A 23,634-nucleotide genomic window follows, 5' to 3' on the forward strand; every position below is an offset into this window, starting at 1 on the left:
TTATTTATTTGTTTATTTGTTTATGTACAGTCAATTTATTTATTATGTACAGAATTTTTTTAATTTATCAAAAGTCTAACTGAAGACATTTGTAATGTTACAAAATCAACACTGTTATTTTGAACTTTCATCAAAGAATCCTGCAAAAAGTATCACAATTTCCATATAAAAACTATTTTCAATTTACAATAATAAGAAATGATTCTTCAGCACCAAATCTCCACACTCAGGATCTTGGGCTTGACTGAGGCCTGGATTCGTCCAGAAGACTCAGCAACCCCAGCTGCTCTCTCTAACAATTTCTCTTTCTCTCACACACCCCGTCAGGTTGGCCGGGGTGGGGGCACTGGTGTGCTCATTTCTAACAACCGGAAATACTCAACCCGCTCTCCCCTATGCAATTATAACTCATTTGAATCTCATGTGATCACTGTAACAGCTCCTATAAAACTCCAGGTTGTGGTAATTTACCGCCCTCCTGGGCAAATTCCATCCACCTTCCTAGAAGAGCTGGATGGGCTGCTGTCCTCATTCCCGGAGGATGGCAGTCCACTTTTAGTCTTTGGCGACTTCAACATGCTACAGACTTCCACTCACTCCTTGCTTCATTCGATCTCAAACGACTTACCACTACAAGTACGCACAAATCAGGCAACCAACTTGACTTAATTTACACACGCAATTGTATTGCAGACAACATTCTGGTAAAACCCCTACATATCTCTGACCATATTTTCATTACATTTAAACTACATTTTGATACCTGTGTGCCACCAACCCCTATACCAGCTACTTTTAGACAAAACCTACGCTCCCTTTCCCCCAACCATCTTTCCTCTGTAGTATCCTCCTCTCTTCCCTCACCTACCCATTTCTCGTTTCTGGATGTGAATGCAGCAACTGACACTTTATGCTCTACTTTAACCTCTTGTCTAGATAATATTTGTCCTCTCTTCTCCAGGCCATCACAGGCTGCCCCTTCTAACCCCTGGTTTCGGGGCAGCAGAGAGAAAATGGTGCAAATCAAAAGATCCATCAGATCTGAGTATCTATCAGTCTTTGCTTTCATCTTTCTCTGCTGAAGTCCATGCCAAATCTTCATACTTCCACAACAAGATCAGCAGCGCCCCAGACACACGTAATCTCTTCAAAACATTCAATTCTCTCCTCTGTCCCCCTCCACCACTTCTATAACAGCCGATGATTTTGCCACATTCTTTACAGACAAAACCAGAACAATCAGTAGTCAATTCTCAGCCCAACACACACAAGACCTCAAACCAACCACATCCACTGCTAAAACTTCCCTCTCCTCATTCTGCCCCCTCACTGAGGCAGAAGTATCATAATGTCTCTTCTCTAGCCACCCTACAACCTGCCCCCTAGACCCAATCCCCTCACACTTTCTCCAAGCAATCTCCCCTACACTCTTACCAGCACTCACACACATTATCAACACATCTCTCCACACAGGCACCTTCCCCACGCCATTCAAGCGGGCTCGGGTAACCCCACTGCTCAAAAAACCTACATTAAACACTTCACTTACAGATAGCTACAGACCTGTCTCTCTCCTTCCATTCATAGCGAAAACCCTCGAAAGAGCTGTTTTTAACCAGGTATCATTGCTTTTCTCACAGAACAACAAACTGGACACTAACCAGTCAGGTTTTAGGAGTGGCCATTCAACTGAGACTGTGCTACTGTCAGTCACGGAAGCCCTGCGGATTGCAAAAGCTGATTCCAAATCATCAGTCTTATTCTGCTAGATCTATCTGCTGCTTTTGACACTGTGAATCATCAGATCCTCCTGTCTGCCCTCTCATCACTGGGCATCACATGGATTCCACTTCGCTGGTTTGAATCCTATTTCACTGGTAGGTCTTTCAAGGTGGCTTGGGGAGGGGAGGTATCCAAAGCACATCAACTCGTCACTGGGGTCCCACAGGGATAATTTCTTGGACCCCTCCTCTTCTCCACATACACGACATCACTTGGTCCCATCATACAGGCACATGGCTTCTCCTAGCATTGCTATGCTGATGACACACAGCTCTATCTCTCATTTCAACCAGATGATCCAACGGTAGCTGCACAGATCTCAGCTTGCCTGGCGGACATCTCGGCATGGATGAAAGAATATCACCTACAGCTCAACCTGGCAAAGTCTGAGCTTCTTGTCTTCCCTGCCACTCCAACTCTACAGTATGATTTCTCCATCCAGCTAGGTTCTTCTACAATTACCCCATCAACATCAGTCAGAAATCTTGGTGTAACCTTTGATGACCGGCTGACCTTCAAAGACCACATTGCAAAGACTGCCCGATCTTACAGGTTTGCATTGCACAACATTAGAAAGATCAGGCCTTTTCTAAAGGAGCATGCTGCACAACTTCTTGTCCAGGACCTTGTCATTTCTAGGCTGGACTACTGCAATGCTCTTCTGGCTGGACTTCCATCAAGCACAATCAAACCTCTACAAATGATTCAGAATGCAGCGGCATGACTGGTCTTCAACGAGCACAAAAGAGCCCATGTTACACCTCTCTTTATCTCCTTGCACTGGCTACCAGTTGCGGCTCGCATCAAGTTCAAGACATTGATGCTTGTATATAGAACAGCCACAGGCCTAGCACCCGCCTACTTCCACTCACTATTACGTATCTACATGCCCTCCAGAACTCTGATATTCACAAGTGAGTGACGCCTAGTGGTACCATCATAGAGAAGTTCAAAATTACTTTCCAGAACATTCTCGTTCACCATTCCTGGCTGGTGGAATGATCTTCCCACCCCTATCCGGAATGCGGAATCCCTGACAGTTTTCAAGCGACAGCTGAAAACTCATCTCTTTCGAAGCTATTTGACTTAATCATAAAAAAAATGAAAAAAATAAAAATTGTCTTTCTCTTTATTTATCCCTTATCTTTCTAGCTCTAGCGTACTTATTTGAACAATGTCTAAAACTTGGTATTACAAGTATTTCCTGTGTCTGTCTGCCTTTAAGAAGAATCGCTTTATGTATGCCCCAATTGGAAGTCGCTTTGGATGAAAGCGTCTGCAAAATGACTAAATGTAAATGTAAATGTACTGTATATTTTGTAAATTTCCTGCAGTAAATATATCAAAACGTAATTTTTCATTAGAAATATTCATTGCTAAAGACTTCATATGGACAAATTTAAAGGCGATTTTCTCAAATCTTCTCAAATCTTTTAGATTTTTTGGTGTCCTTAGATTCCAGATTTTCAGATAGTTGTATCTCAGCTAAATATTATCCTATCCTAACAATATTTATTAAGCTTATTTATTCATCTTTCAGGTTATGTATAAATCTAAATTTCAAAAAAATGACCCTTATGACTGTTTTTTGTGGTCACAAATAAAGCCTTTAATGATAACGTGTATAGTGTATATTTTTACATTTACAAAACCACTATTTATAATATTCATTGTATATCTTAGATCATGAGAAATTCTACATTAAAAAAAAAAAGGTATTATAAAATCTCAACCTTACATCAAAGATCATTTGCAAAACAGCTGCTAAGGATGTGCATAACAACACAAATGTCCTTCACGTTCCTCAGAATAACTGCAGTAGTATACTGTATCTATCTGTAAGTATGACAGCTCTCAGAGGAGTGTGAATGTTTGTTTGGTCCAACAAAACGCACCATTCATACATAATCACAACAGGAACACCCAGCCATCATCAGTTATCTACAACCACTCAGCAGCATTAACCGCGGCCTTCCTCTCAGGGCCGTCCAGATGCCTGATGTTGATCACACACACATCAAGCGTGTTTTTTTTTTTCTCAACTAGGTGGTAAAATGTAAGGAACATCTCTTTTCTAGTCAGAAATGAGAAGCATAATTTTTCTTCTAGACTAGTACAGATGTACGTTATCACTCAATCTCAACATACCTCATTCACAATGTGTGACACTTTCTGCACAAAAATGAGAAAAAAATGATTTATATTCTCTCATGCAATGGGCTATGTTTTATGGGGAATAAGTGCAAAGGCATGCAAACTGGAAACATTTTCATCTTCATCGGTCTGACCCTCTTCAGTCTTGTTGACAGTGTAATTTTTCTTTCACAATGTCTCTGTGAGGAAACAACTCTTTCGGTGTCCATTTTTTCATAAGTGAGCAATGGGCTGGAGATATGTCAGGTCAGGAAGGGCTTCAGCAGACTGTTACTAAATAAATTTTCACTAAAATGACACCTTAGCCGTTGGACAAAGACAAGGCCTGTAGATGGGCAAGTGCTGGTGGACGATGACCGTGATTTCAGCAAGTACAACATGTTCCTGGATCAACATCCTTGTTGATCCTGGAACAACATTCCAATTAACCAATCAGAATTGAGGGATAACTTTTCAGGAAATATCTGTTTTAGGCTTATAATCAGGGTTAGGTGCTTCTACACCCTTGTTAATCAGCTATCATTTCACACTGACGCGGGTAGACACTCGTGTCGTGTGTGTGCGGGATGCGAGAGAATAAAATGATTCACGGGAGTCCCACAAAATAGAAATATCTAAACAAAGTTTCTAAAACAAACAAATTGTGATTCATCTATCGCACAAAAGCAACATGAACTAATATAAAATATATATGATTAACAGGTGCAAGATTATGCAGAGTTTCTATTTAGGCTATAAAACGTTTTTGCAGAGTTGAGCAACGCAGTGCTGAAATTTGCGTGCTCATGAATCCTCTCATTATAACACAGGAATTGTAGACATTATGTAAGATTCACTATGCATATATTTATTGTGTTATAACAGAGATTTGTGAGATTGCGATGAACTGAGATGTCTTTTAGAGATTATAAATGCAGCACTCTCTGCTAGCTTTCTGCCATGCCAAACCATGCACGCAGCAGTCGCTTGCTTTAGTTAAAAATAACAGTGTTCTTTGAATGTTGATGCTTTAATAACAAATATTTATCGGGAGTGTGTATACTGGGATTTCATAAATTTTGTGGAGAAAAAAGTAACGTAACTAGTAATGTAACTAATTACTAATTACTTTTGAAATAAAGTAATCAGAACAGTAATTTGATTACATTTTCAGAGTAACTTGCCCAACACTGTATCTGAGTAATAATGCTAAAAGTACAGTAGCCTATATAAAACTATGACTCACTGCTTTGTAGAAATGTGATGACTCGTGATGCTGCGCAGTGGTTTGACTCCCCACTGGAGGGCCTCAATGCCATGCAGTCAGCCCGGGCTAATAATGAGCCATCACACTGAGTGGTCTGAGACCTCTTTTGGCAAGGTGCAAGCTGTTTGTGGGAAACAAATTACCTGTTTGTAGCTTTGCTCAAAAGTCATTGCCTTTACTGTGTTGCTTATCACACTAATTAATTGCAGGACTCAAGCCAAGTACAGCCACCCACTGAGTGTCCCTATCTAATCTGTATTCCTTTGTATATTTTTTATGCCTTTAATCAAAGAGCCAGCGAGAAGCAACCAGAGGCTGTGCTCCCATGAGGATGTGGACAGCCACAGCAGAAAACAAAGCAGTGCAGATGAGAGTGAGCAGTCAGACCCCTGGTCCCCTCGCACCGTGCCAAGGAGACACACAGTAGGAGGGCCACGCACTGCTGGGGACGTGATCGTCATGCAGTCCTACAACATGGACCACAAGAAAGAGGCCTTTCTTGAGCATTTGAAACAGAAGTATCCCCATCATGCTTCTGTCATTATGGGGCACCAGGAAAGACTCCGAGACCAGGTAAGCTCTGAAATATTCAAATCAGCTATTGGTAAAGCCTTTTTTTTCCCACTTAGACTAAATTGGGTTTTTAAATATAAAAGTCAAATCAAAATGGCAACATCAAAAACAGATGGAAGCATAGGCCTAGGCTATATGGTCAAATAAGATAACAGCACAAAAAAAAATCCATTGGTTTCTATGTAAATCATTAAATTGTGTTACCGTAGTCAATTAAATTCCATAACATGATATTTCAATAAGCCGTTGATCCAAACCTTGCAAAAAAAAAAAAAAAACTTTTACAGTTGGTTGAGCCCCACACGTTACCATTCATCTACATAACACACTGTTACTTTACTCTGATCTACACATGTATCAAGTGACTCTTGACAGATTAAGGAACATTGACATTTTTTATTGCTGGTATAGTTTCCGCTTGACATTTTCATTGTATCTTTGCCGGATGGATAAGTTTGAGTGGACTGTTGCAGGTTTATTTGAATGCCTGAATAAACAATTAAATTAATAAAAAGTTAGGTAAATGTGAATTGTTTAACGTAGTCTACACCTAAAATAAATAAATAAGGTAGGCTAAATTATAGCTAGGCTATGTCACCTAAACATAAGATGTGTAGACTACAGAATGAATACCATGCCTTCTCCAGATGACTGCGCTCCCGTACAGATAGGACATCCAGCTTCATACCATCAGTAAGTTGCCTTCAAAGGAAGCAGGTATACCGCAGAACATACAGCTGGAGTGTGGAACACGGAATCTAAATAAAGAGCGTTACCTGTAAGCGCTGTTGCCATTGGTCGATTACTGCCGACAGCAAATTGCCAGTTCTCCAAATTCTCCAAAACTAGATTAGAACTACATTTAAATGTAAGAATTACAGATAGGGTTATATGTATTTATTATTATTATTATTGTCATCAACTTTTAATAAATTCTGATTTGAGTTGAAATATTTTATTTTATTAGTATACAAGTAGACAATACTGCAGAAAACAGCTATGTTGGAAAGGTTCTCGAAAAACGTTCATTTACATTACCAGTAATCATTCGCGATTGACCAATCAGAATTATTCCAGAGAGTTGCGTAATATATTTTAATAGGCCTGTTTAACAATAAATATCCTCACCAATATTTTCAACACTTAATGTCGCTAACTTGATTTAAGTTTTAGTAAACAAGAAGGCGATGGAAAGGCACATTTCGCAACTTCCTGGCTTCAGTACATTTTTGTAATCCAACAAGTCTTTCAAGTAAATTCATATAGGTGGGTGTGTCTGTGCAGACGCTGATGTCACGGCTTTCAAAGATCACTTAACTGCAGAGTGCAGACAAACTTCTGCAGCGGTCTACATCAGACACACTACCGGTCTTGCTATTGACATTTACTATTTATTATCTGGAATATGTCCTTCTTAGTGTGAAGAATCAAGGTGGAGGTTTTGCATCAAGGTATTGTAAATTAAACTATGTCAGCAAGTCAGTCTGTGCAAACAGTAAGCTTGTATTAACTCGTTGAGTAAAGAAAATTATGTTTGTCTTACTTATATTGTATAGGTTTTTTAACTTATGAATCAGTGCATTGTCTTGAAATGGATGTGTAAACTGAAGGTGTAAACAGGGAAGTCATCATACTGGTTCTCTTTTGGATCAAAATACTTAAAGTTAAGCAAAACGATGTACCCAAAATAATTATGGTAGCCTAATATGTTTAAAAAAAAAAAAAAACATGTAGGCTACCATGGTAATATTATTGTATTTTAAAGAGCCTTGGAGTACCAGGTAAATACCATGGTAAAAAAGTACCATGTACCAGCATCTGATTCCATTGTATGTGAACTGCCAGAGTACTTTTTGTAAGTTTTTTTTTTTTTTTTTTTTTTTTTGTGTGTGTGTGTGTGTGTGTGTGTGTGTGTGTGTGTGTGTGAATCACTTGTTCACACAATAGCTGGTTTCTTTTAATGCAATGTATCAGTCTCTTGATTTTTTTTTTTCTCAGCATAGTTTTGGTATGTTTTTTTTCTGTGGCTGGGTACAGCCGTGAGTAATATCATATCATGCCCCTGGCACTGAATAAAACTGAAGCCCATCCAGCAGGAGGGAGTGTGTCTTTCATCCTCCTTTAACTCTTTCGTTCTTTCTTTCTTCAATATTCTCCAGACCCAGAGAGAATGAGGTATGATTTATCTGACCCTGCCAGTGCGTTCAAAGACCTGGCATTAGACCAGCTCAGATGAAGCATGGTCTGTGGCCATTCATCTGCCTGTGATTAGAGGAGAGTGCAGTGAACCGTGAGAGCTGCTCCCCTCAAGCCCACCCTTATGCTTTAAACTGCTGTTTTCAGGCCTCTCTCGATTTCCTGGCATTCTGCAGGTAACGCATTCTGACAATGCCTGAGTGTGAGCGTATGTTGGCACGGCTTGCTTATGCATGTGGAATAGGTGTAAGTTTGATACCTGGTCTGCAGGGTGCAGTTGGGACATCTGGATCTGGATAATCAGAGTAACACTTTCAACAAGTGTTAAGTACATCCGCTGTTGTTGACTACTATTTATTTTTTTTCAGGGTTATCCTTAAGCAATCTTAAGAATGTGGTCATATTTATTTTGTTTAATATTTATTTTTTTTAAGGGTTTTAATTAAATTTGTGTGTGTGTGTGGGTGTGTGTGTGTTGTGGGTGTGTGTGTGTGTGTGTGTGTGTGTGAACCCAATCATGTTTAACTTACAGTTGCATTATGCATGTCTTAAATAATCCCAGCTGCCAGTTTGATACATTTTTTTTTTCAAGTGAACATAAAAGCCTATTATTTGCTCTTGCCGCGTCTGTGCACACCGGAGTGATTGTTAGTCGACTCACAATGCAACACCTGTGCAAAGATAACATCAAACTCATATTCACCACCTTCAGTTCTCAGCCTGGACCTTCAGAATGAAAGATTTTTGGATATGCCTCCTAGTGAATTGCCAGAGCACTGTTTTCCGTCAGTCAACATAGTTTTTGAGGTTTCTGGTATTGCCTGAATAATGGGCAAGTTGAGCCACCTCCATAAAAGCCATAGAAAACAATTTGTGCATTCCCTAAGAATAAATTCAGTGTAGGGATATGAAGATGTGATGAGTCTGGTGTCAGTGCAGCTGTAACATAAGCAAAAAGTGAAGCTGAAGTTGACCTCTTGGATTCTTAAGGGACGTTCAAACAGAATGCGTTTTTGTATTCCACTGTGCTGCTTTTCCATTGTTTTTGTATGTAAAGATGCTCTAGATAGATGTCTTTGACCATTGGGTTTGTGTCTTGTGCCTTTTGTAATCTCGCTCATGACATAATGTTCTAAAAATGCATTGCCCAAGTTTTAATTACAATTCAGTTACATTTCCCAGAGTCTCACATTTCGCATTCCACAGCACTGCTTTTTCATTGTTTTTCTATAAAAACATGCATTGATGGATGTATTTGACCGTTGTGCTCACATTTTTTCCGATGTCTTGTGCATAATACAGTGTTCTAAAAACATGCCTCTCAAGTTAAAATGTCAACTTTTAAAAAAAAATATGTCTCTAGACTTTGAATGTTTCCCATTGTTTTTCTTTGAAAATGTTTTAGAAGTGTTTGACTGATTCACTCACATCTCGCATCTATTGCAATGTTTTGCACATTACACACAACTAAAAACGTGTTTCAATTAAAAATGAAAATTAAAAAAGTTAAATTGAAAGATCAACCTTTTAAAAATGTGTCTCTAGACCTTGTGCATTTTAAATGTCCACTCCCCTGCTTTTCACGTTTTCACATTCCGTTGCACTGCTTTTCTGTTGTTTTTCTATGAAAACATGCACTAAATGGACTTGTGTGACCGTTGCGATGTTGTGTCGCGCATAAAATGGTGTTCTGAGAACCTTCTTGTATTATCCTCGGTTCCATTGCTCTGTGTCTCACATTTTTAGACACAAAACCCTTTTCAATCCCTTTTTAAAACGTAAAGGTACAGTCAAAGTCCCTTTAAGACAAGTCATGTCACTCGGTGGCTATCTTTGAAATGCCTCTCGGGCATCCAACTGCAACTCCTATCTCTTTGAATGGGGAAACATCAAATTCTACAAAACTGTTCACTAGGTTTGAAATTATATTTCATATTTGAAATCACCAAATAAATCTGATCATAAATGTTGGTACTTTTGCTCAAATAGCATTATAAAAAGCTTATTATTCAGGCTAGATCAGCCAGTGCGCATGCGCAGTCCTGAGCGCACATCTTAGAGTGTTGACTGTTTCTATAGCAACCAGGACGCTTCTAACGGCAGCTGCAGTGAAGCGCTGACTTTAATGATTAGCGATTGGCTCCTTCATTCAGAAGGCGGGGCTTCCTGCGATTGAGTGGCCATATTGAGCATTGCATTTTCCCCATTCAAAACTATACAAGTGATATGTCTTGGGTATTCTATAGTCTTTGGTACAGTTTACATGGAACACATTTTGCATTCATACTTTTTCATTGTTTTCTATGTAAACATTTGCTAGACGGATGTCTTTGACCGTTGCATTTACATATTGCATCTTTTGCAACATCTCGCTCATGACTCACTCAGGTTCTTCAGGTATTTTTTTAAAAAGTAGTTCAATTTCTCTGTGAAAAGAACACATTCTGTGTGAATCACCCCTTAGGCTGAATCAGTTATGACCTTTCTCTTTAGTATAAACTTGCATACAGCATGTCATAGAGATTTTTTTTTACTGTCAGCAGAGATCCTCCCAAAGGTACAATCATATATTTTTAGATTTGCATAACATAAGACCTCAGATCGAAAGTCTCTGGGTTATACTTTGACTAGCGCAATGGAGCATTGTTCTGTCAAAACACATTTAGAGCTCAAACAAATCTGTGGGGATGCACAAAAACTTCATAAAATGTACAAAAGAATGGTTTGATTTAAATATAGTTCTGAAAAGGTGTTTACAGAAATGTTTCGAGATGCTTTCGGAAATGCTTGTGTCTAAGGTGTAATTGTTTGGCTCTGTCCTGACCTCATAATTGCATTGTCACCAAAACCACAGAGGAAAATGAAGCAGCGCAGTATAGAAGGATTAAGTTCCTTGGGGTCATGCAGGGTGGTAATCTGGCAGGTGTGCATGTCAGGGCAGGTCAGTGTGCATGCTGCCGTTACGAAGAGACGCAGTCTGACTCAGTATCTGTGGCCTTCTGCCTGTCGCTTCTTTCTGTTGCCGAGAAGAGAGAAATGATTTCCAGCCTCGGGATGAAAACCCATCCTCTGAGAACGTAATACATCAACTTTGTCTGCTGTCTGTATAGTCCCTAAAGGTGTTATTGTTAGGACAACCATGTAGATGCACTTTGGTTTTTGAATATAAATAGGCTACAAAGGATTATGTCTGTTCCAGAGGACAGTAATTGGTCTTTGTGCTTTTAGTTCTTTTGTGTCACTGGAGATAAATCACTCCATTTTCTTTTTTAATGTGAGCTAAATTATAGGACAGAGCTGTAATTAACTTGAAGACGTGTTGACGATTCTATGTCCACGTGTCGTGAAACAGAAAAGGAGTCAGATGACTACCTTCTTTTTATTTGGTAGTCACCCTTGTCATCAGTAGATCATTGTTTTTAGTTAATCTCTTTTAGGCACATAAATGGCAAGTGTGGGTGAATAATAAATGAAAGATTTTAATGACTTTTTTTTTTCTCGGGTATTGATTGTTTACTGAATAGAGTTGTGTCTGTCTATTTATTATCTCTCTACAATTCCTCGCTGACCTTTCTGTGGCCTTTTATTGAGCATTAAAGTTTATACGATGGTACCACAGCTGCTCACAGCTTGACATTCAGAATGCACAGTTAATAAATTTATAAATATTTTCTAAATGTTTTCCAGTTCAGATGCTACCCAACTGTGTTTTTAGTGCGTAAACTAAAACTAAAATCATTCATTGAAATAGAGCTGAAATAAAATAAAATATAAATAAAAAAAAAAACCTTTAAAAAATGAAACGAGAATGATAAATGTTGCCTTGGTGATGTTGAAGTCCAAGTACTAAGATTACTAAAACTGTAAATAAAAAAAGAAATATAAAAAATTAAAAAACTAATGAAAATAGCAAAAACACATAACAAAATTACTAAAGATAAAATTTAAATGTAAACTAAAAATATAAAAATTAAAGCTCATTCAAAATAATAAATACAATAAATAATACTAAACTAACTTAAGGTTAAATTATTCAGACAGAAATACTGTCTTTAGTGAAGTGCTTGATGTTAGATTCTGGTTCTGAGTGATCTGTTTAACCTCTTCTTTGATCATTTTGTGGTGTGTTGTAGATCAGGAGTTCTGGGCACACTGTAACCCCTCAGTCTGCTGTAGGGGAGTTGGGGGAGCATCTCTCTTTGGCGTCCCTTGAGTCTTTGGAGGCCATGTCGGAGGGAGAAGCCCCGTCCGCCTTCACCCGAGGCAGCCGCTCCCGAGCGAGCCTCCCCGTGGTCAAGTCAAATAACCAGACCAAGGACAGGTCATTAGGTAAAGTACTGAGTTTTTAACTTGTGGGTGTGGTTTTGATTTATTTGTCTTTCTCAAATCATTGTCAATCTATATTATGAAGTAATATTAATGAGGTTACAAATCAAGTTTGTCGATATTAAGTCAGGGTTGGTGTTAGTCAGATAATTAAGAGAATTTTGTTGCACATTTAAAGGTATGATCAATATATCCTTGTTGTCAACCAAATATTTGAATATTATAATTAAAATGTTCCTTAAAAACTTTACAGATTTCTTAGTTAAACAGTATGTTTTATAAATTCTAACACATTGTGAGAAAGTGCCAACCCTTGGGCATGTCAGACCAAAGGGCCAGCTGGTCTTTTGCAGTGATTTTTTTTTTCACAAAGCAAGAATTTCATGAGTAGTAGATACCAGTGTAGTACACAAATGATATATAAATGTATGCATACAACTGTTTCAAATAGACTTTTAGGATTTCACTTAAAGAAATTTAACTTTTTGGAAACATTCTTGAGGTGAATGTGCAAAAACTGTGCATTCTTTCACTTTAATTGGTAAATTTATTAATGCAGATATACTTTATTTTTTAATAAAACCTCTATATCTGTTCATATGTTTAAACACCTGGTTTATGTTACAGCTAGAGAGCAAATTTAACATTTTGCTTCAAATATCTCAAGTTATATGGCAAGAAAATGCTTACACCGCATTCTTCCCAGATCCCATTTGGGCTGTCTGAAGAGAATCATTAAAGGGATACTCCACCCCAAAATGAAAATTTTGTCATTAATCACTTACCCCCATGTCGTTCCAAACCCGTAAAAGCTTAGTTCGTCTTCGGAACACAATTTAAGATATTTTGGATGAAAACCGGGAGGCCTGTGACTGTCCCATAGACTGCCAAGTAAATAACAGTTTCAAGGTCCATAAAAGTTAAGAAAGTCATCGTCAGAATACTCCATCTGCCATCAGACATGCAATCTGGGTTATATTAAGCTACAGGAATACTTTTTGTAAGTGAAGAAAACAAAAATAATGACTTTATTCAACAATTCTTTTGTCAACATTCTCCTCTGTGTCTCTCCATATCACTGTATGCTGCGTATGCTCTTCTGTATTCACGCCACAAGGATGATACAGAAGAGCAGACAGTGATATGGAGAGACACAGAGGAGACTGTTGACAAAGGAATTGTTTTCTTTTTTGTTTACTTACTTTTTGTTTACTTACAAAAAGTGTTCCTGTAGCTTCATATAACCCAGAATGCACGTCTGATGGCAGATGGAGTATTCTGATGACGACTGTCATACCTTTTATGGACCTTGACACTGTTATTTACTTGGCAGTCTATAGGACAGTTTAATGACTGATTAATGACAAAATTTTCATTTTGGGGAGGAGTATCCCTTTAATGGAGGGTATGGGCCAGAATGCAGTTGTCACCATTTACCACTGGTACCCTTGTTAGCCTATATGCTCTACTGTATGCATTTAAGATATATTTATTAGGGTTGGGCCGATAGACAATGCCATCGTCCATCACCGATGGCTGACAGACATCACAATGTCAGCTTAACATTCTAATTCTACAAGATATAATCGAGATATACGTGATATACTTTTTCTCGCAATTATATCGTTGGGTAAGTAGGCCTATAGGCGGCTTTATATAAATTGCGGGCATCAGGGAGTCGCTATTGAAACAGTGTTCGATTGCGCACTCTCGTTTACTTTCACTTTTGAGAATTGCTATCACAAGGACTCTGTTCTATGGAGCGGCAGTACTTATCACACATCTGACAAGATTAGATGTTTGTCATTGGTGCTCAGGATCTGCAAATCATTTCCATCGTCCTATCAGACTATTCTCCTAACTTTTGTGTAAGTGGTAAGTGAACTTTAATGTACTGTAATGCAACAGGCTAGCAAGTGGCTAACCTTTTAGTGGCTCCGTTGAATGCTTCAGGCACACCCCTAACCCCGCCCCGCCTCGCCCTCCGATGTCATAGTCCATCACGATGTTTCACTGTAGACATCGCCCAACCCTAATATTTATACAGCTTTTAGTCATTCCATACTTAATTCACCTCCAAAGTACTGCAGAAATCTTATGTTTTACACATTGTGCTGGTATTAATCTCTTATATTTGCTTTATATTTAGGTGTCCTCTACCTGCAGTATGGAGAAGAGACCAAACAGATCCGAATGCCCAATGAGGTGACGGGTGCAGACACCATCAAGGCTCTGTTTGTCAGTGCCTTCCCTCAGCACCTCACTATGAAGACACTGGAGTCCCCCAGCGTGGCTATATACATCAAAGATGACATGAGGAATATGTACTATGAGTTGACTGATGTCAGGTGTGTGTCTCTTGTCACTGTCAGGCTTTTTTTTTGCATGAATTATATCATGAATTTAAAAAGTGTAACATAAAATGTACAAAATATTTGATGTTAAATATCGCATAAATGCCACAGCCTTTCCCGTTAACAGTGTGCTTGGATTTAAGTACAGAAAATTGCAGGCAGTGCTTGATTTTAAGTGCGTTCAAACTGTTGGGTGACTCCCTTTTCCACACCCTACTCTTCGTTGGCCTGCGGCTTCCTAACAAGTCAGCAGGAATAGAAAGAGAGCATGATCAATCTGTTTTTCTCTGTGTGTGTGTGTGTGTGTGTGTGTGTGTTATTCGGCACAGGATGGGCTTGGTTTTTTAACAAGCGTTATAGTTATGAGGAGCTTGTGTTGACACGCTTCTAACCTTTATGTCGCAGTGAGCTGCAGCTCATTGTAGTAACGCTCTGTTCAGCCTCATTGAACCTGAATTTTCAAGTGTTATTTACTCCACAACACTTTGGACTTCACATCAAGAAAAAATATATACACCAACATTCAAACGTTTGGGGTCAATATATAATTTATTATATTTTTATTTTTTGAAAGAAATTAACCATTTTATTTAGCAGGGATTGATTACATTCATCAGAAGTGACAGTGAATATTTAAATGCTCCAAAAATTGTATTTCACTTAAATGCTGTTCTTCTGAATTTACTATTCATCAAAAAAATCACAAAAATATTAAGCAGCAGAATATATATATATAAATATGTTTTCTTTGCAGGAACATCACATCACACTCTTGCCTGAAAGTGTATCACAAAGACCCAGCCCAGGCCTTCAATCACAACGCAAGAGCCAATAATGGAGAAATTAGGGTGAGTGACAAGAGTGTGACCACAGTACAACTGAACTGTCCCATTATTATAGCTCTTCGTGTTCAACTCAAAAATCGTTAACTGAAAAGGCTCTTCTGCTTTTCAACACTATTTGCAGCTGGTGTTGACAGCTGGCAGGACCCTGAAGGTTAAGGCTCTGCATCTGTTATTACAGCTCAGAATTTGAAGCAAATACTTGCCACACCCATTGATTTTGGCAGGGGCCCCACTGATTGCTCTGCCCACTGTTGCGCAATTATAATTGGCGATCACCTTTAGCAAAACAGGTCAGCTCTGCTGAGATCTTTACAGTATGTCAAAGGCACAATAGTATTCGGCACGCTGCATTAAAGTGATTTGTTTGTCATCAGGAATGTAGATAATGCAGAATTATAGCAGTGTCTCTGGAGACCAGTGAAGCTATAAATACATTTAAAAAAGCCAAACAATGCCTGTTCCTTATCTCATTATGCAACAAATGGAATTCGATTTTAATTGGAACCAAGCTCTAAGCATCTTGCTTTCTAATCAAACCCATCTGCTTTCCATGAATCCATGCATGTAAATGTATGATACTGACCTACAAACATACAATCGGATAATGTTATTCATGTTTAATATCATTTTAGCTACTAGATGCAGTTTTGAAAAGCATAAAAGTACATAAAAAAATTAAAAATATTAATTTCAGGCCAGAAATTTACTCATCGCATCTTGTCTCTAACAGGATGTATTACACATTTAGGGGCTGTTCTGCTGTGGTGTAATTTGCTTTATCTAATTATAAGCACTTCTGGAGAAGACTGCGCTGTCTCCAGCTATCTCATCCATATCTTGAGTTCAGCGGGCCATGGAGGATTGGGAAAAGGATAATTTTAAGCCAGAGCTGAAATTCCTGGGCCGGGTGTGGAGATGAACTGAGGTCAAGCTCTCAAGAGAGCACGGCAGCGGATGCGTCTGACCTTGTAGTTCTCAGCTCTAATGAGAGTGCAGAAGGGACCAGCTCCTGTCTGCACCACCACACCACACACATACACATAAGCCTAGCTAAACAGCAGGCTGCTTGCGTTGTGTTTAGCTAGGCTTATGTGTTCTTCATAACAACATCTATTGCGGAAAACAGTAGCTAGATAATACACAGCTATATCAATAGAACAGACCCACTTCAAACCCAGTGCAGTTACCTGGATTTTGGATTTTTTTGGGGAATATTTTCTTGAGCATAGTTTGTTCAGAAGAATGAGTCTAGACTAGGGATGTGCAAAATTGACTAATCAGCAGTTGGTCTGAACAACTAGTCCATTAGTAAGCCCTCTATGATTTGGGTGGCTCAGGGTTATGTCCACCTGACTCCAGTAAAGCGTTTTTTTTTAAATAGGAAAAATAATAACCGTATTGTTATTGCTACAGAAATTGTCATCAATTGAAATTAGCTGAAATAAAATATAAATATCTTTATAAACTTTGTAAATGTATAAACGTGAATGAAAATGAGAAATGTTGCCGACTGACTTAAAATGCATTAAGTACAAAAAATACTTTAAACTTACTACATCTGTTATAATTTAATTCTAAGTAGAAATATTAAAAACTAAAGAAATTTTGTATTTAATCTAAATTTTAAATGAAAGCTAAAAAGCTATTTCAAAATAATTTAACACTATAAATAGTATATAAATAATACTAAAGTAGATGGATAGATATTCTACAAAAAATGGTTAAATAACCATAACTTTCAACATGGAAATATTTTAAACAGTGCATTTTAAAAATTGTGATTTTTAAGGGGTGGAAAATTGCTGAAATCTTTAAAAAGTCATTAAAATTTCTGTAGCAAATATATTTAGCTCTACATCATTCAATCTCTTTGGGAGTTTAACCTCAAAAAGTGTGAAAACCCGAGGCATAATAACAGGAACATTGTTCACAGTAGGAGATTTGAGATTTAATAGAAATGCATTACATTTAATGAATTTGTTTTATAAGTGATGCATTGCTGGCTGGAGCAATAAAAGTTTAAAGGGGATGAATTTATAAACATATTTCACAGAGGGTTTTAGTATTATGACAGTTACAGTTTGCACATTAAAGCTAAAACAAAATCTGCAACATGTTGGATTTCCAAATTTAGTCCCTTTAAAGCACTGCCACTAAATATATTAAAACTAAAAAATATATAAACTAGTCAACCTAGACAAGTTGACCAACTCACTGACAGAAGGAAGTGCCTATACACATGTTCCATTTTCCTGTCTTTCACAGCTGGAATCGCCAACCTGCCATTCCCATTTTATCTCTACACAGTGTGTTTGCATGTGTTCATTTGAGTTCATGGGACAATAAGGTCTGTGCAAAAACACTGCGCTCTGCCCACGTGTTGTGGTATTGGGCAACCCTCTACCCTGCTAAACCAAATTTTAGATTAGTGGGATGATAGGAACCAGAAAAACAAATGGATGTGTAAAACAAGTCCTCTGAGAGCATGAGAAAGCAAACATGCACAGACACGTTTGTTGATGTGATGCGCTTATTTTGAAGGATTGCAAAAATGGACTCATTTTCTCTAATGTTTGAGCCTGATGATATATTGGCCTTTCATTTCAGCTGTTTATCAATGCTGTAAATCTCTTGAAAGTTGAAGCTTGTCCTTCATACACATACTTTATAGACCCATGTACAGTGGTGCTCCGTGAATTCACTTTCCAGGTGCTTTGCATCACTTCTGACATGTGGCAAACTAAAGGTCCTAGACTTTTGCGAACATGCATGCATGTTTGTAGTACATTTGGTTTCTTGTGGTCGCATGACAAATATTAAGCTAATTTTATGGAGGTCTTTATGTACCATTGAAAGAAGACACCTATTTTGAGCTTAGATAATACAATAATGAAACGATGGCTGCACCTGTTTAAACATGCCTGACACAATTTGGGTTGTTCTTTGTGAGGACTTTGTCTATTTCTAACAGCAAACTTCTTTAAAGAAATCTTTAAGAAGCAATGACAGACAGACTTAACTCTTAGGTATTTTATTGAAGCAGCTTGTATTGTCTTGTCATTCATTTGATACAGTTTTCAGGATATAACCATTCAGCCAAATCATCAACAAGATACATTAAGGACAATTATAATTTTCTTGGTTCGTCTTGTTAATGTGGTCTGAAACTAGAGGTTATAAGGAGGTTATAAGGACAGGTTTGGGGAATGTTGTTCATCTTTAGACCAATGCAGAGGGTGTTGGTGCTCTGAATGGTGGATAATTCACCTGCTCGCACGCTCTGTCTGTGGGCTTTATTACTGCACGCTTAAGCATGACCACTGTACAAAGACAGGTCTGGGCAGGGCTATTGTCTGTGCTTTTGCACTGGTTCTATCTTTTGTTCATATCTGTGCACTTGTCTAAACATAAATCATATCAACACAGTCATACAATACAATTTTTGTTTTTAGTTTCCTGCTTTGAAAATGTCTCTGTGAAGATTAATCATTTTCGTGACAAATATGTAATAAAAAGCTCCTTTTCATTAAATTCAAAGGTCCTTTCATTATTGACTTTCTTTGAGATTTGTTTACCAGCAGTTTTCAACTGGTGGATGGCGTTCTGAATAACATGGTCACGGACAGCCAGAGGAAACAACAAAACACTGCAATCTAAATAATAAAATGCAACTAACCATATAATCCTGCACAGTTATAGCAAAATATATAGCTTTTCAGCTTTTAAAAGGGAGGGAAAACTTTTTTCTATACATTTTGTTACAGGCATCAAAGGTGGTGGGAACAGTTAAACTTTACAGTATTTTGACACAAATGTATCTGTCACTTGGTTGAAACTGACTGATTCCAAAAACTGTGAGCAAAAAGCCATGAGCAATAGTATAAATCTAAGATAAAATAATTTGATAAATCAAAAGATTAAAAAATAATAATAAAAAAAAAGCTTTAAACTTTATTTTCAGTTTCAATTTTCAGCTAAATGAAAACTTTTTTTTGGTATTTGTAAAAAAAAAAAAAAAAAAAAAAAAACATTTTGGTGCATCACTATAAATATATTAAAAAGAAATTAAAAACAAATTAATAAATAATTGTGAAATTTATATTTATTTTAGTATTAAATAATAATACATTTTTTATTGTTTGATTTTAAGGACATTTTTATTGGTACTTTTTGGTTGCCACTTGTAGCAAAACCAGTTGATAACCATTATTTTACACTTTTTCTTTCTTACAAATGTTACATATTACTTAAAGCATTTATTTATAATGCATTATAAAACTAGTTTTAATGCATTAATTATGCATTAGGCCTATAACACTTATCAATTAATTGTCACACTATGCATTTTAAATTTGGTTATATATATTCATGACAAGATATAATGTACTGTATTACAACACACATTATGAATAATTATGATGCATTATACCCTTTAATAACCCTTTATAATGCATTATACACAAAGGCTTTAAGTAAAGTTTTACCACCTTTTTTTTAACCCAAATTCTCTCTGATATGCTTTTTCATTCTATCCCTAGATCACAAGAGAGAGGCTCTACAGTGGCAGACAGCAGCCGGGAGGCCAAAGCCCAGTGCACACTCTGCCTCACAGTCCCATACATTCAGTCCAGGGCTCTCTGTCTCCTCCTACACCTCGCTCCATGCCCTCATCTCCTTCTAGGATCCCTTTCGGCCACTCTGTTGCCATGCCTGGTGGTGCCACCTTACCCAGGGACCGTATGTCCAGCGCACCCCCAAGTCGGTCTATCACAACCTGCTCCAGTGCCATCCTGGAGCGACGGGACGTGAAACCGGATGAGGATCTGAGCAGCAAGAGCGTTCCTTTGTATTCAGAAGCGTACGCTTCACCTGAAGCCAGGCTCAGCGTCTCCTCATCACAAGGCAGCCATACTGGAGACGTCCCGGATGGGGCGGCGTACATCCAGCACCGCTCCTCCGTCAAGTCTGTCGGTGCGTACGCAGATGGCCAGGATCTACAGCACTCCCTCTACAGACAGAAATCTCGCAAGTACAGTGAGAGTCAACTCGCCTCCATGGGTTCCAAAACTCCGCCTGCTTCTCCTCACAGGGTCAATGAGGTCAGAATGATTGACATGCTCCCAGGCCAGAACTCCCACATGCCCTCACAAGGTGTGGCAGCGGAAAGAGCATCACCTGTGCGTAGATCTTTCCGCAAGGACAATAATGGGGCCGTGGAGGTGGCGACCAGGGTGAGAGCCAATGTGGCCTCCCCTGTTTTCACCGACCTTCAGCCCTTTCAAGGACACGTGGCAGCCGGAGATCCTCAGAGGTGAGACTTTTTAAATTCCCTGGAGCTTATTGTGTTGTGAGATAACACAAAATGTGTTTCAGACACATGGTGCTCATGTGTATATTCTATTATTTTCTATTATATTGAAACAAGGATACGGTGATAATACTTCCCTTTCCCTCCCTTATGATGTTGTTATTTGTTCAAATGATTAATCATGCATGAGTAATCAAGGGCTGATGGGGAAAATAACACAATAGTCATGTTGTGTAATTGAGAAAAAGACAATAGTTCCTTTGGGCAAAGCCCAAAATTTATAATATATATATATATATATATATATATATATATATATATATATATATATATATATATATATACATACTGCCATGCCTTGAATATCAAAGTTCATCACAGTTTTGCCCTCAGGAACAGAGAAAGGCAATATCATTAGCTGGTTCCCCCTTTAGCATTGTTTGATACTCCTTTGATCCACAGTTGAATAGTATGTGATCATTTATAGAATGTGATCTTTCTTTATTGAAGTGAGTCATGTGACCTTTGTTTTGCAGTGAAAAAATAAAGGCAATGGAGCAGCAGATAGCCAGTCTTACTGGACTCGTTCAACACGCTCTTATGAAAGGGCCAAATACAAGTGCCAAAGAGACTTCCAGGTGGATGTTCACAGAAACATATAATGTGATTCATAAATAGCATGAATCTAAATTGTATTAGTATAATGTGAAAATTAAAACTTTAAAATGAAGACTTACTGTTTTGTCTTTCTCTATAGTGAGAAACCAGTAAAGATGGAGTCTTCGGCACAGAATGGTGGTCAGCAAACGTTCAGTTATTGATTATAATGATGCTTCCTTTATCATTCCTTCTTGATCCCGTGAATCATGGATCTGAATTTAATCTAAATTTAACCATATTTGTGTTGTTACCAGGACAATAACTTCATAAATTGGTGTTTTTGTCCAGGCGTCTGTACTGTAACGTCAACTAAAGAGCCAGTTGTGCAGGCAGACAGTATTTCAGCACAGGTTCAGCCTCCTGTCAGAGACCCTGCTATATGCTCAATCCTCTCCACCTTCAGGAGAAACGTCTCTGACCTCAGACTGCAGCTCCATCAACTCAAACAGATGCAGGTACACGTGAAATTCAAACTGAAATGAGGTTCTGTCCAGGGCATCTGATCTTTTTAAATGCTTGTCCTACAGTATTAGAATGTCTTATAATATTATTAATGCCATCAATCAAAAAAGTATTTTGCAGTAGTTATGCAATAATTTAGTATTTCACATATTTCATTGCTAAATAATACACTACTATTCAAAAGTTTGGGGTCAGTAAGATTTAAAAAGAAGAAGAAAAGAAAAAGGATAAGCAATCCATTAAATTGATCAAAGTAAAGTCATTTTTATACTAAAAAGTTTCAAGTAAATACAGTTCTTTTGAATTTTCTATTCATCAAAAAATCCTGAAAAGAATAGTCGCTGTTTTCCCTGATAATACTTAACATTGCTAATAATAAAAAATGTTTCTTGAGCACCAAATCAGCATATTAGAATGATTTTTTAAGGATCATGTGATACTGAACACTGGAGTAAGACTCGAAATTCTCCTTTGTCATCACAGGAATAGATCACATTTTAAAATGTATCAAAATAGGAAACAGCTATTTTATATTTTAATTATACTTCACAGTATTACTCTTTACAGTATTTTTTAATCAAACAAATACAAAATTGGTGCACATAAGAGATTTTTTTACAAAAACATTAACTCTAACCCAAACATTTGAATGGTAGTATATACAGTAAACACACAAACAGATAATATAATTACAGTAATGTGATGTAGTGTCATAATAAACAGTTGGTCAGAAAACATATGTGCTGATAGAGCTTTCCCTGGAAATATACAGCTGCAAAACCAGGATGCCATGAGGCAGATGCTGCGACAGGCAGAGCAGGAGATCTCAGAGAGGTTTTCAGACGTTGTGCTGCACCCTGAGGACCCCGTTCATAGACAACGAGTCCAGGTGGAAGAAGAAAGACACAGATATCTGGGCATGGAGGAGAGGGTTCTCATACAGCTCGGGTAACACAATAGGACAGCATCATTTTTATGTGACTACTGATCCTGTTAAGACCTAGACATTAATTACCCATGAAGAATTCATTATGGGCTGGTCATCTGTAGAATGTGAGAGACAGCTGTAGACGAACAGAACAAATGCTGCGATCTAGAGGGGAAAATCAGCGCACTGATTAGCCGCTGCAAACAAGCCAGATTTGATGCTGATTAACTGCTCACGTCTAATCAAAGCTGAATTCTCGCTGATCCCCCGTACTAATTCATTATAATACCATGTCTCCAGTCAATGCTGAATGCACACTTTAATAAACAAAGATCAGTGTAGGTTTGTAATAGATGTGAACAGAGGGGGTTTTTATATCGTTAGTGCTATACTGAGTATTTTACTGAAGCCCATTTGCTGATGTACACCTTGATTAAGTAAACTAGTCATACCTTCATTGGGTGGAGATGTGCAGTGAATAATCCACCGTCCCAACCTGTCTCAGAAGAATAAGGCTTGTGAAAATTTCTACATGTTTCCTGTCACGATGAATGTGTGCTGTCCTGAAGGGGAAATCTAAGTCAGATTGCTTCAGAAATTAATCTGTGTTTAGTCATGAAACCAGTTTTGCTATTCAGTTGTTAACTAAAACTAAAGCGCTATAAAATATCACTAGAAAAAAAGCAAGAAAATTACTTAAGCTATTAAAAATGTATATGTTAACTGAAAAAAGGGACTGAAACATAATATTTAGCACCTAACTGAAATTAAAAATATGACTTAAACTGAAATAAAAATAG

General features: G+C 37.8%; 1 protein-coding gene across 7 annotated transcripts in view; it reads left to right on the forward strand.

Annotated features, from left to right (window-relative positions):
* Window positions 1-23,634, forward strand: part of si:ch211-207d6.2 (sickle tail protein homolog) — a 53,158-nt gene that overhangs the window by 17,452 nt on the left and 12,072 nt on the right. For 6 of the 7 annotated variants that reach the window (XM_042718361.1, XM_042718366.1, XM_042718367.1 and 3 more), the window contains exons 2-10: window positions 5,475-5,755; window positions 12,085-12,280; window positions 14,427-14,625; window positions 15,386-15,479; window positions 20,015-20,787; window positions 21,321-21,422; window positions 21,542-21,582; window positions 21,733-21,899; window positions 22,679-22,854. In XM_042718361.1, coding sequence (XP_042574295.1) covers window positions 5,475-5,755; window positions 12,085-12,280; window positions 14,427-14,625; window positions 15,386-15,479; window positions 20,015-20,787; window positions 21,321-21,422; window positions 21,542-21,582; window positions 21,733-21,899; window positions 22,679-22,854 — 2,029 coding nt within the window. Of the gene's footprint in view, window positions 1-5,474; window positions 5,756-7,061; window positions 7,207-12,084; window positions 12,281-14,426; window positions 14,626-15,385; window positions 15,480-20,014; window positions 20,788-21,320; window positions 21,423-21,541; window positions 21,583-21,732; window positions 21,900-22,678; window positions 22,855-23,634 lie in introns of those variants that run through there. The other variant, XM_042718365.1, reaches the window with a different exon arrangement.

The sequence above is a fragment of the Cyprinus carpio genome, chromosome B2 (assembly GCF_018340385.1).
Source record: "Cyprinus carpio isolate SPL01 chromosome B2, ASM1834038v1, whole genome shotgun sequence".
Taxonomy (NCBI): Eukaryota; Metazoa; Chordata; class Actinopteri; order Cypriniformes; family Cyprinidae; genus Cyprinus; species Cyprinus carpio.